Genomic DNA, 12,187 nt, shown 5'->3' with positions numbered 1-12,187 from the left:
CAAATGCAAATTTTTCAAACTCTTCAGGAACTATATTTATTGCCACAGTTGTAATTTGGTGAGGAAGCTCTTGCCTGTCACATTTAATTATCTTCCTTTACAGAGAGTTTTCCACATATTTGTAATGGTTCCCATACAGTTCATGGGAAGTTACATGAAACATTTGACTTCAATAAACTGCCTACACACTATTTCAATTCAAGTAAGGTACTTACAAGATTATCGTGTACTTAGTTCAAGTTCCTATTCCACAGGCAGTTCTATTCATGGGTATCTTCACTGATGGCACATCCCTATTGCATCTTCACAAGAGGAAGAATTTTCTGGATTGCAAATGCCCAGAGATGGTACAGCATCAGTGAAGTAAAACAAAAGAAAGCACAACCATAAATAGGTGGCAAGAAGATTCAGTCCCACCCTACATAAATGACGACAGGACACAGCAGGATTTCCATTGCACTGACTAGTGCTAGCAGGAGGTTAATGGGGCACCCCAGAGCCACCAGAACCCTTCTGCGTAGATGCTGCTTGCAGGCTGTGGGACAGTCTTTACCTGGGGGATTGCACCTGTCCCTGAGATAAAAGGAAGATGCTTTCACTCCATTTCCAAGGATCTTGAAATTAAGTGTTTTCCTTCCCTGTCACCCATGAAAAGGTAAATAGTTTTGCTCACCGCTCAAACTATTGGTTGGGTTGCCCTCCAGGAATATCGTGTGTTTAATTCTAGGCTGGCAATTCTGCCTGGGGAGCTCTGCTGGAGCAGCATGGCAGAGCAGTGTCTCTGAAAAGGTTATGCTGCCCAGTTTTCCCTGCAGACAGGGCTCGCCTAACACAGCAATGTGCCTCCAAAGTGCCTGCAGCACAGCAAGGAAAATAACCTGTTACTTCGCAGATATAAGTTTCCTCTGGCTGCTGTTGCTCCATATATCTAGGCATTTACTATGTAGTACAAGTCTCAGTGTAACCAGAAAACTCCTCTACCATGTTTGTATTTTTTATTTATTTTTTATTGCAGAGCTTAGAAGGGCTCTTCAAGTCTAAACACTAAGATCTCATTAATATTTGTGATATTTCATTTTCCGAAACTGGCCAATACTTGTTATCCTATACTCTTTGTCTAACAAGCTATTGTTGCTTCATGCTCTTTATAGAAAATCTTTCTCTATAGAAAGAAAAATATTTAAATTAACTCCTTTATGGAGCTGAGCTTTGACTCTTCCTTCTCTTAAAACCTTTATCAAACCCATGTCATACTTGCAGATAGACAGAAGTACTCTCCCACCTTTTAAAGAACATCTTCCCTGTTCTTCTTCCCTTTCCACACATAAAGACACTTATGAATACATGGCTACCTTTCCTGTGTTTCCCAATCATGTGGCAAACAGGTGATCTAAGCCTTTTTACTATTAGCAAGATACTTGCCTACAAATAGCAAGATACCTATGTTTTGTAAAGAAAAAAGAAGAAAAAAGAAAGCCAAATAAAAGGGGGAAAAAAAGTACCAAACCATGAAAGGCTGCTTTTATGAACAGGTTGAATATATTCCGTTATCTGCCACTTTTTCACTTCAGAAAACTAGTAACAATGGCTTATATGTAGGCCTCTCCTTCATAGTAATAGAAACAAAACTTCAAAACTTCCCGCAGGGCCCAGTTCTGAGGGGGGGTTGCTGCTGGCAGCATCTCTTGCCACCAGCAGTTGGTCTGTCTACACACAGGCTGTCCTAAAGACAAGAACTCAAGCACTGAGAGGCAAAGAGGTAAAATACCAAAAAAAAAACCTCCAGACCCTCATATGTGAGAGTGTATTACCAGATCAGGCTCAGAACGTTATCCATCCGAAACTTGTGAAGCAACAAAAGCCTGACTGTGAGTCATTCCTGTTCTGCATCAGCTTGCTTTTAAATTGCTCCCGTGGAATTTAACAGACATAATAGAAAATAAAAGAATTGAAAAATGGGAACTATTTCCACATAGTGAGTTTTTCCCACAGTGGATACAATTTAAATTGCTAATTCACTGACAGATGTGCAACCACAGACTCTGTGACAACCATCCTCTTCTTATGGTACTTGATAATTTCTTATTGTGACACACTGAGTATGCTAAAAGATTATATTTAGCCAAGGTTAGAGAGTTTCCATTTTTGTATTTAATTAAAGAACCCTTAGAAATGGATAAACTGAAACCTATGTGGCATAACATTTTAAATAATTTAAAGAGTAACCTTTTGAGAGAAATTTTATTTATGAAAACATTAAAGGTGAACTCCTGTCTCTGATAAAGCTTGTGGGAGTTCTTCCTTGCTTCCATATTCTCCAGAGATTTTCTTTTCTATTTAAAAAAATCTACCAGCAGTTTTTACTAAATCTACCACTAGTTTTTAGTGCAACTCTACCTCAGTCACAAAAGATAAACCTAATTCCACAGTGCAATAACAGACAGTACAGAAAGAATATGCAGGAAAACTGTTAGCAGGCAATATACTGTCAATTGCTAAAAAAACCATCCAAAACTAATGAGAACATAATAACTTGTATAAATGAAGTATAAGAATTGGAAAAGGTAAGAAAATTAATGATAAAAATACCAATTTTGGAAAACTGGAGCATCCTATGATCTATGTTATCCTACTTGGAAGCTATCTTATCATATCTGAAATAAGTCTCCAGCAAATAGCAATTATACCAACTTAAATAGCTATTATAGCAACTTTAGTAGCAGTGTGATTTCCAAAACCGTAACACAACAAATGATACTAGTTTTGGCACTCTTAATTGAAAAGCCTAAAAACCAATGGTAAATTAGGAAAACCACATGGGATTCAGAGAAAACCTGGACCAAGCACTGCCTACGTGGTCATCATTGGTCCACAGCAGAGAGGTTACCTCTGAGTAGCTGGACATGAGCTCTCATGCCAGAAATGGTTTCCTCTGGCAATGCACTCACACACTCCATGCTCATCTAGCAAGATTTTCTACAAGGCTGCTTACACCTTCCAAATCTACCTATATTTCAAAATTAATTGAGAATTTTACTTAGTGATCATATATTACTTCTCTTTGGAAGAAGAAATATGTGTAAAATAAACCTGATGAACATTAGGCTTACCTGGCAGGAAGCAACCAGCACCTGTAAAGTCATACAAGAGTTATTACTCAGTCTCACTATCATTTTCCTCTGTGAAGATGAAGTACTACCAACATATAGCAGTATGACAGTAAAACAGCTGATTTTTGTGGGCCTCAATTACACAGCAATCTTTTCCAAAATGTGTAACAGGGCTTTGCTTTTTTAATCTTTCCGTCTCTCTCTTCTTGAGTAGTAGAACGGATTTTGAACATAACAGTACCTGCCGAAATGTCTGAATAGTTCCAAATAGATATTTTGATTCTTTGTACTCATTGTTCAACATTTGACATTACTTATTTTCACAGTTTATATTCCCAAGCACACACACAAAGTGTGTGACTACAATTAGTAAGATGACAAGTCCACAAAAGTGGACATTAATGTCTCTTTCAAAAACCTTTTTGAAACGTCCCTTGAAACCCAGTAACAAGTCAGACTGAGTGAAAAACAAGCAAATCTCACACCTTTGAAAAGGGAACTCCCTGATGAGGGGCTGAGCATCTCCCTCCCTGCCTTTCCATCTGTCAGCGTTGACTCTGAGCCTCCGAGAGCCACACCACTGCTTCCAGCACCAGCAGGAACAAAGCACATGAGAGTTAGGCTCTTCATGATGCTGAAAGATGTGGCACTGGAGACCTGCTGTCCCTCGCAGCTGGCACCTGGATTCACCGCTCCTGTGGTACTTCTTAGCAGGTAGCTTTGAATGCAGTGCCTAAGACAGGAAAATTTCTTCTTTCTTCCTCGGAGCCCTTGCCTTGAGACCTAAAGCCTTGATAGATGAAGTAGAGATGTTGCCTTACGGCAATTACCTTACGGGTAAATTCTTAGCTTGGAGCCAAAGACTTCAGGAATTTAGGGGCTTTTGAATCCCTTTTCTTTCTCAGCATACTTAAAGCCCAGTAGCTCCTACAGGCTACTGAAACTAAACAGGACCCACTTTTTCAGAGCAATCAAATAGTTCATAGCAGTGCTATCTGTTTTAACTTCCCAAGATTTCTCAGTAAAATTTCCCTAAAATTTATTGAGGAACCTTGGGAACCTTTACAGGAGGAAATTAGTTGCCAATATTCATTCCTGAGTATACCTTAATGAGAATATAAATTTTTATTTCCTAATGGAATGAAGGAATTAGCAGTGTCACTTTGTGCACTGTGAAATAAAGCTTAAATATTCTCCTAGAAAAAGGCGGTAAGGCAACTCAAGGTCACATGTTATATTAAAAACACCATTATATATCTGTCATAATTACTGATGACAGATTTCCCAGACAACCAATCTTGTTAGACTATCATTACATTTGAAAATGTTTTTTAACATCTGGAATCAACCTGTACCTGGGTAGCCAGGATCATCCCTGCATCTCTGAGGAGCTCTGCAAGTCCACATGCTTGATTTAAGACACCAACATGAAACACTGCTTAAACTAGAACTAAAGGTTGATATGACCTTTACTTCTGTGCTACTATCAGACTGAAAACATCCCTCCTGTTCCATATACTTTGCATTAAGCAATTTGTCAACATTCTTCAAGGAAACTACTCTTCATCTGGTTTCTCTAAAAGTTGCATCACTTGAAACTAGATTAAATTTGTACAACTTTCTCATGTGGCCTTTAAATCTGTATCTATCCATTTCAATAAGAGTTACATCTATTAGCTAAGGCTGATTTTGACACTAAGTACAAATTATATCTTACAACCTGTCAACTCCATGGAGAATGCAGCAGGTCTGGCCATGCATATCCAGCAGTCTGCTAAAGACCTGCATTTCCATTCTTTATGTCTGCACACCCTCATGGTCCTTATTAACTGTTCTCTTTACTCCAGAGAAATTGTGTTCCATGCATATACTTTTTCTTCAGTTAAGTTATTTTAAAGGATATCTTCTTGTGCCAGATTTACCAAGGCATTACTCCCCTTACACTCCAGATGAATGCAGACAAAGGCAAGCAGACAGCTAACCTGCCCACGCTCTTCTGATAATGCGTCCAAGTGCCTACTTGTATCAATCTGGTCTGTGCTCTGGTTAGCTCACCAAATTCCCTCTTAGCCAGCTGACTTCATATTTTCCATGCTCTATCTACTCCTTTCTGATGGCTTCCCTTGAGCTGTAATTACTGTATTTGAAGAGTTCCCAATTTGTTGTGAGCAGCTTCTGTATTTTGATAACTACTATTCCTTGCCTTACCTGCTTACCTCCTTTTTAAGCACAAACACATATTCCCAGGGGTATTTTTCACTGTATTTGGGTATTTCTGTACTTTTTGAAGGATTTAAATTAGATTACTTTTGCTGTTAGGGTCTTTTTAAAAGTACTTTTACCCTAAAAAAATTCCCTTTCGTGGTTTAGAGTCTTGATTTTAAGTTTCAATACAATTGTTCCCATGAGAATACCTTATATAAGATAATAAGAAGGAACTGAAACTATGAAAATAATAATTAAAAAAAAAGGATTCCCAGCACTGTAGCAGATGATGTTCTTCAAAGCCTTTTTCTGACATGGGATGTCTTACACTATGTGCCAGCACAACTGAAAAGCAATATATGACAGGGAGTTCTTCATCCCTCACCACAAAATGCTGGACTCCTCATTTTTTATTTTTGCAAGTTAGCATTGTAAAGATAATGAAAATAATAAAACAGGTTAAAGGAGAGTTACGCAGGCTCTGGCATTTTTTTGTGATACATGACCTCCTAGAAAAGTATTATCCAGTGCAATGTTCCCTTACCCAGAAAATGGGAGCTGAACCACTGCCTCCCTGTCCTTCACAACCAGTTGCAATTTCATGAGCCTAGCCCTTTGAAAAGACAAAATCAGGTGTCAGCTCCATGGAGGATTCACTTGCATCTCTCTGTGGAAAATTCTGAAGGACAACACTCCCTAAATTGGCTGAGTTGCCTGAAGAAGTTTGTTGTGGTAGTTCGGAGCCAGCGGGCTACTTTGCCCTGCTGAGGAGCAGTTTGCAGCATAGGGCAAGGAGACCAACATGACATGCCTGATGCCTCAGATACTGTCACAGGTCCAGTAAGGAAACTGGATGAGTGATGCCATTCCCAAACAAACATTCACAGTGTACAGTGCACAAACAAGCCTAGGTTGTATTCAGAGGAACATTTCCACAATTATCTCCATAGTTACCTATGGGACTGGACAAAAGACTCTTTGAACAATGACATAAAAAACCCAAAAAGCTGAAAAAGACTACAACAGAATATTCTCACACCTAGATCACCTCTAAAATACAGACTTAGAGAATACCTACTAATACAGGCTATACCACATGGAAGGTTAACACAAAACCTTTCTGTGGATTAGCTGCAGTGACTATTTTCAATCTGGCAAGGGAATGTTCTTTAGCTTCTTTTCTTTCTCTCTCCCATCTCTTAATGCCTTTGCTATTGTCATGGCAAATTTCTAAATTTGCTTGCATTCTGCAGTTAAGTAACACCAGATTTTGAAACTCTGTTTTTCTGAGTATATTTATAATCCTGATCACCAGGCAAAATTTGATATTAAATGATGTTAAAATTATGAGATACAAATATCTGAAATTCTAGAAATGTAGGTAGTGAGGAGGCAGAACCAGTCTCCATGCAACACAGTGAAAAGTAGCACCATTACCCAGATGACACTATAGTCTCAGTCAGGTCAGGAAATTTCATCAGAACTATGATTTTATTTTCCCATATATATTTTCAAATTCCTCTTTAGTGCTAGCTTGCGGCAGGTAAATGCATAATCACTAATGAATGAGAGGTCAGCTTGCATGATGTACAATTAGTGTGTTATTATGTTATAGTTATTTTCCAATTATTTCAGTATTAGCTTGGGCAAGGAGAGGAAATCAGCAGTACCAAGCCAGTCTTTCAGGATTCCATATACAGACGGCAGTACAAGAGAAGATCGGGGGATCAGCCCTTTGGGGGTCCTCCGCAGACAATGATATATAAACTGTTGTTGTCTTGACAGTAACGAAAATGAGACAGGGAAGGTACAGATCTTCAGGCTACATGTGGTGATTAATAAATCAGATGTTGTGAAGTCTGGTTTACCGCAGGAAGGTGAATTTAATGAAAACTTGCGCCTGGCAGGAGGTTCTGCAGCTCACAGAGTATGGGGAAAACATGCTTCTGAAGAAACGACACAAAAAGCCACTATCCAGCCTTGGCAAATTGACTCAAAAGAGGCAATTGATGTATTCTGACAAAAAGGATGGAAGAAAATAAGTACGGTTGCCTCTGGATCCTAGTGTTTTCAGGACTAATTCCTTCCAAAAGAAGGGCTGTTTGTGCCAAATTTAGGGCATTTGGAAGTTTCTTCTTCATGTTACATTTTATGAGCAGAGTTTAATCACTTTCAAAATCAAAACAGAGTATCATCTTACTACAATAACCTGTTAACTTGCTTTGCCTATTCTGAAGAAAGCCTGATTTTTATTTTGTGAAAATGAAACTTTACTGTACTTACCAGAGGTTATCAGATCAGGATGGTGAAAATAGTTAATATACACAGTTGCACAGCCCTCTCTTCACCATCCCACTTCTCAAAAAGCAAGTTAGTCTTCCTTCTCTCTCCTGCCTCACAGAAAAGAAACAAAAACTTGGAACAAACAAAAGTTCAGCTTATTTGTTCACAGTGTGAAAAAAAAGCTTTCCGATAAAAGCATGCAAGATAGCATTGTAAACAAACATTACCTTGGTGAAAGAAGGTGCTGAAAGCCATCAGTAAAAGTTTCAGCAACCAAAAAAATTCATTAGCATGACTGTTGTATGTAACTTTTTCTGTTACTTTGTGGCAGCAAAATTGCTTTGTTTATGGATAATGTCCAATGACTTTATATTCAAATTCAAGAGCTACAAAAAATCCACAAAAAGGGCAATAAAAGACCTGAGTAAAACTTACCTTTTTTCAGGTAAAATGCTCTGAAAAAAGATGGTTTTCCTTTGCAAAAGAATGAGAATTTCCCTGATGTCCTGAGGGGACATCAGGACTGTAGTCCTGAAACCTGAAGTTTCAGCTTCCTGGTCAGAAGGTTTCTCCCATCCCATTCACATCTATCTGGAAAAGTAGACTATCCTGCTCTGAACCGCTGTGATTAGGGCACTTCTGTGAGTGAAGTTGCTCAGAGCAACTGAACTCATGTCTTCCACATCATTCATAAAGTTTCAGAAGCTGCTGAATTCCAGAACTTCTTTTACTTTGTTTTCATAAAGAATGGAGAAAATAGAATTTGATGTTAGTGTTTAATTGCAGGTCAAATGGAATATTTGTCTAAGTAGATAATTTTATTTTATTTTTTTACAGTACGAACAGAGAGGAGAAACTTTCTTTTTGGATTCAAGCTACAATTTTGTTTCCTTTCTGTGAAGCTGGAGAGATAAAGAGTAACTTCTTTTTTGGGAAGGGGGGTAGTAAAAGGAGGGGCTGTCCAAATAGGTAAATTCACTGTTTTCACAACCCTGATCTGATCACCTCTGCCGAAGAAATTGCTGCAAGATGATGGGCTGATGCCTACGCTAACTTTTCCATATCCCTTGACTCACCTCTCCGGGACCCTAGCCCTGAGGTGGGGGATCCCTGCAGCTTCACAGACAGCTGCTTACCCTCTGTTGGGTGGGAAGGCCACCTTTTCAGAGAGGACAGCTCTGGAGTATTTGGTCTTTTATGCCAGAGGTATAGTGGGGCCAAACCTCCTGCATCATCACACACTCAAGACACACTGAATCAGTGGACTTCAGAAGCAGCTGGAGCCCAAACCCCCCCACAGTGTCAGGACTGGGTTTGGGCTCCAGCTTAAGCACAGAACTAATATAAAAGATAGGTATATCTGCAGGATCTTCAAAATCTCCTGTAAGGAATATTTGGAATATTTAGTGTTACCAACTAAAGTATAACCACACCATACATTGGCCTGGGCAGAAGAATTGAGTTAAATTATTTCTGCCCTGTGTTGCTCATTCCCACCCTCATGCCATAGGTTGCTGCTCCCTCAGATGTGTTAATACAATCTTTTTTCTTTTTCAGAAATTTACAGTAAATTAGATCACTAAAAATTTCTATTAAAACCAATGTTTTTGAGAGGAAATAAAGGTATTTGTAGGAAAAATCTTACAAGTACATACATCTAAGATGCAAGAAAAGCCCTTCTCCAAACAGCACCAAACACGAATTATGGCATTCTTTTTGAAGTAAAGACCACTTATGTTGCTAGAATGTGCAAGTCACTTGCCCAACTAAAATAACACAGGCTTTCTTTCAAAACGTTCCTCTCACAGACTAGTCACAGAAATGTTTTGCAGACTGTTTATGCAAACTAAAAGTAAGAATTTCTTAGTTTTAATACTGACAGTTGTGAAAGAAACTGCTGTTGCTAATCTTCAATATTGCTGTTCAAATGTCCCACTTACACATTACCCAGCACATCTTTCTCAAGTTTTCAACTTCTGATTTAGTGAAGTACACTTCTGCCCTTGCAATTAACTAAGTAACAGGCAAAAACTGAACCACAAACCTTGTACTGACACAGACTCCAAAAATAGTTTACCAGCAACAAAATAAATACCAGGAGAACACCGCAAATTATGATTTCAGCACAGGAATACCCCAAGCCTTGCTTGGCATTCTAGGAACCAGGAGCAAGCTTACATTTTGTGAGGAGAGAAAGTTAAAAAAAAAAATGTAACCCCACGAACTTTTATCAGTTGTTCAAATTATCAAGGTGAACAGTGTGAAGTACTGCAGGGGATAGACATCCCAGATGGACACCCAGAAAAGAGGAAGGTTTAGTGATGCTGAACACAACCATTACCAGCCACTCACGTCCCCGATAAACTGTAGGAAAACAAAACCCAATTCAAAACTGATCGCGGGAAAACTCGAATCTCAGCCTTTCTCTCATCCCATAAACTGGACCTTCCTTAGCCAAAGGTGGAAAGTCATGCGTAGCAAGGCGAAGCTTCACGTCCTTCTCTGCTCCTCGCTGCGTGGGGTCCCGTGCCCCAGCAGCATCCCAGCAAATGAGAGGGATGTCACCCAACACACACACGGCTGCCCCCGCCCCCCTCCCCTCTGACTCTGCTCCACGGTGCGGGGCAGAGGCGGCGCGACAGCCAAGCCGCTCTCCCCTCGGCTCCCTGGGGCGCGGCGCGGGATGCTCACCCGGCGGTTGCGGTCGGCCTCCCGCACCTCCTCTTCCCCAGGGCCTTGGCGGATGAGCGCCTTCAGCACGATGCTGTTGTTGGTGCAGCAGGCTCGAAAGAGGCTGAGCGCCTCGGGGCTGTCGCGCTCGTCCCCGTCCTGGGACCAGGTGTCATCGTCGTCGTCATCCAGCCCCAGCGGCGGGTAGAAGGAGTCGTCCGAGGCGATGCTGCAGGTGTCGGGCAGCTCGGAGAAGTCCTCGTACTCCTCGCAGTCCTCCTCCTCCTCCTCGCCCGGCCCCTCGGCGGCAGCCCCCTCCGTGCCCTGCTCGGGGCTGCTCTCCGCCTCGGCACCGGCCATCTCCTCCGCCGCCGCCGGCGCGGGGCAGACCCTCTCCCCGGCCAGCTGCTCCCCGTGCCCCGACAGCAGCACCATGCCGGGCCCGGGGCCGGGGCGCGGGAGCTCCCCTCCGCCCCGAGGGGCGCCCGGCCCAGCGGCCAGCGGCTCCGCGGCCTCGGGGTGCTGCCCGGGGGGCGCTCACGGCGCCCCGCAGCCCTCGCCCCGCCCGCCGAGCGCTGCCCCGCCGGGAGCCGCCGCTCCTCCCCGCGGCGGGCGAAGGGTTCCGCTGTCCCCGCTCACGCAAGTGTCAGCCCCCTCCCGCGGGTGGCCCCGCAGCAGCCCAGCGGGCCCCCGGGCCGGGACATGCCGCCGCCTGCGGAGGGGCTTCCCTGGGGGCCAGTCCGGGCTCGCTCAGCGCCGCCGGCCCGGCCCAGTGGAGCTGCCGCCGCCGCGGAGAGCGGGGAGAGGCTGCGGCAGGCAGGGCGGCTCTGGGGAGCGCAGGCAGTTGTCAAAGTGTCGGCCCGTAATCCGCTCAGCATCGCAGTGAGGAGGTTGGGGCTCGGGCGGAGCGGCAAGGGCGCGGTGTCGGGGCGGTGTGCGGGGGGAGCGGGCGGCTGCTCCCTGCGGGCGCCGAGCGGCAGCCGCAGGTGGGGGACTGGCACGTCCTGAGCACCCCTGGGCTCCTCATCCTCAGTCCAGCGGCGTGCCGCGCTGCTCGGCGGGGGCTGCGCCGAGAGGTGGCCCGCGGCGAGCCCACCCGCGGTTGGGAGAGGCAGGGAGTAGGACCTGCGGCGTGAGAGGCAGCGGCTGCCGCTGGTCCTTCAGCGTGATCCCGAGAGCCGCGATTGCAGCGCGAAAACTTTTCAGGAATACAGCTAGCCTGTGTGGAATTCTTCTTTTGAAATAAATACTGAAACTAAGGAGAACGATCGCACAGAATTTCCGTGCTTTGAAGCAGAGCTTTAAAAGCAAGTAATTAAATGAGCCCTGACAGTTTACCAACTGTAGAGATGGCAGGCACTTAATTTTTATGAAAGGCACTTGGAGATTAGATTGTGAAGAATAATGCACGTATAAATTGAGTTCCTGCTTTATCACAGTTCCTCTAAAATCTCTTCTCCCTTTCAAATTCCATGGAATAACACTGCTTTCTGGCAAGGAAACACTGGCGAGGAGCCCTTTGGCCAACCAGATAGGATATTTTCTTTCTTCAACAGCTCTTTGAAGTGAACCATCCTTCAGCAGGTGAATGTTGAGGGACTGAGTCCCTGCTTGACGGTCAGGAGAGAAATAAGCTGGTATTTCTGCACAAGGTGAGACAGTGTATGACCCTTGCTTTTTACACAAAAAGAAGGTTTGAATGAAAAATAAAATGTAACTAAGTAAAGGGGCCCGAATAGTGGGTGTTTACAGTCTTTCAAGAAAACATTGTGTAAACCAGACATGATGGGTGATACACAGCCCAGAAGCAGCTTCTTGCTGATTCCTAACCGGTGGGGTTATCCCAGAGCCCATCAGGAGGATATCTGTAATCAGAATTAGTATTAAATAGCTCCTGGATTGGCTGCTTCTGCAAAGGA

At 43.2% G+C, this 12,187-nt stretch overlaps 1 protein-coding gene across 1 annotated transcript in view; it reads right to left on the bottom strand.

Moving 5' to 3' along the window:
* ANKRD33B (ankyrin repeat domain 33B) overlaps positions 1-10,773 on the bottom strand; it is a 43,404-nt gene extending 32,631 nt beyond the window's left edge. Inside the window, exon 1 of the mRNA XM_027681389.1 lies at positions 10,290-10,773. Within this exon, the coding sequence (XP_027537190.1) occupies positions 10,290-10,703 (414 nt within the window). The 5' untranslated portion in view covers positions 10,704-10,773. The remainder of the gene's footprint in view (positions 1-10,289) is intronic.
* Positions 10,774-12,187: the final 1,414 nt, after the last annotated feature.

The sequence above is a fragment of the Neopelma chrysocephalum genome, unplaced genomic scaffold (assembly GCF_003984885.1).
Source record: "Neopelma chrysocephalum unplaced genomic scaffold, ASM398488v2 Primary Assembly neopelma1_22b, whole genome shotgun sequence".
In the NCBI taxonomy this organism is placed as follows: Eukaryota; Metazoa; Chordata; class Aves; order Passeriformes; family Pipridae; genus Neopelma; species Neopelma chrysocephalum.
The sequence above is the reverse complement of the archived record's forward strand: the minus strand, read 5'-3'. Positions and strand labels throughout refer to the sequence as shown.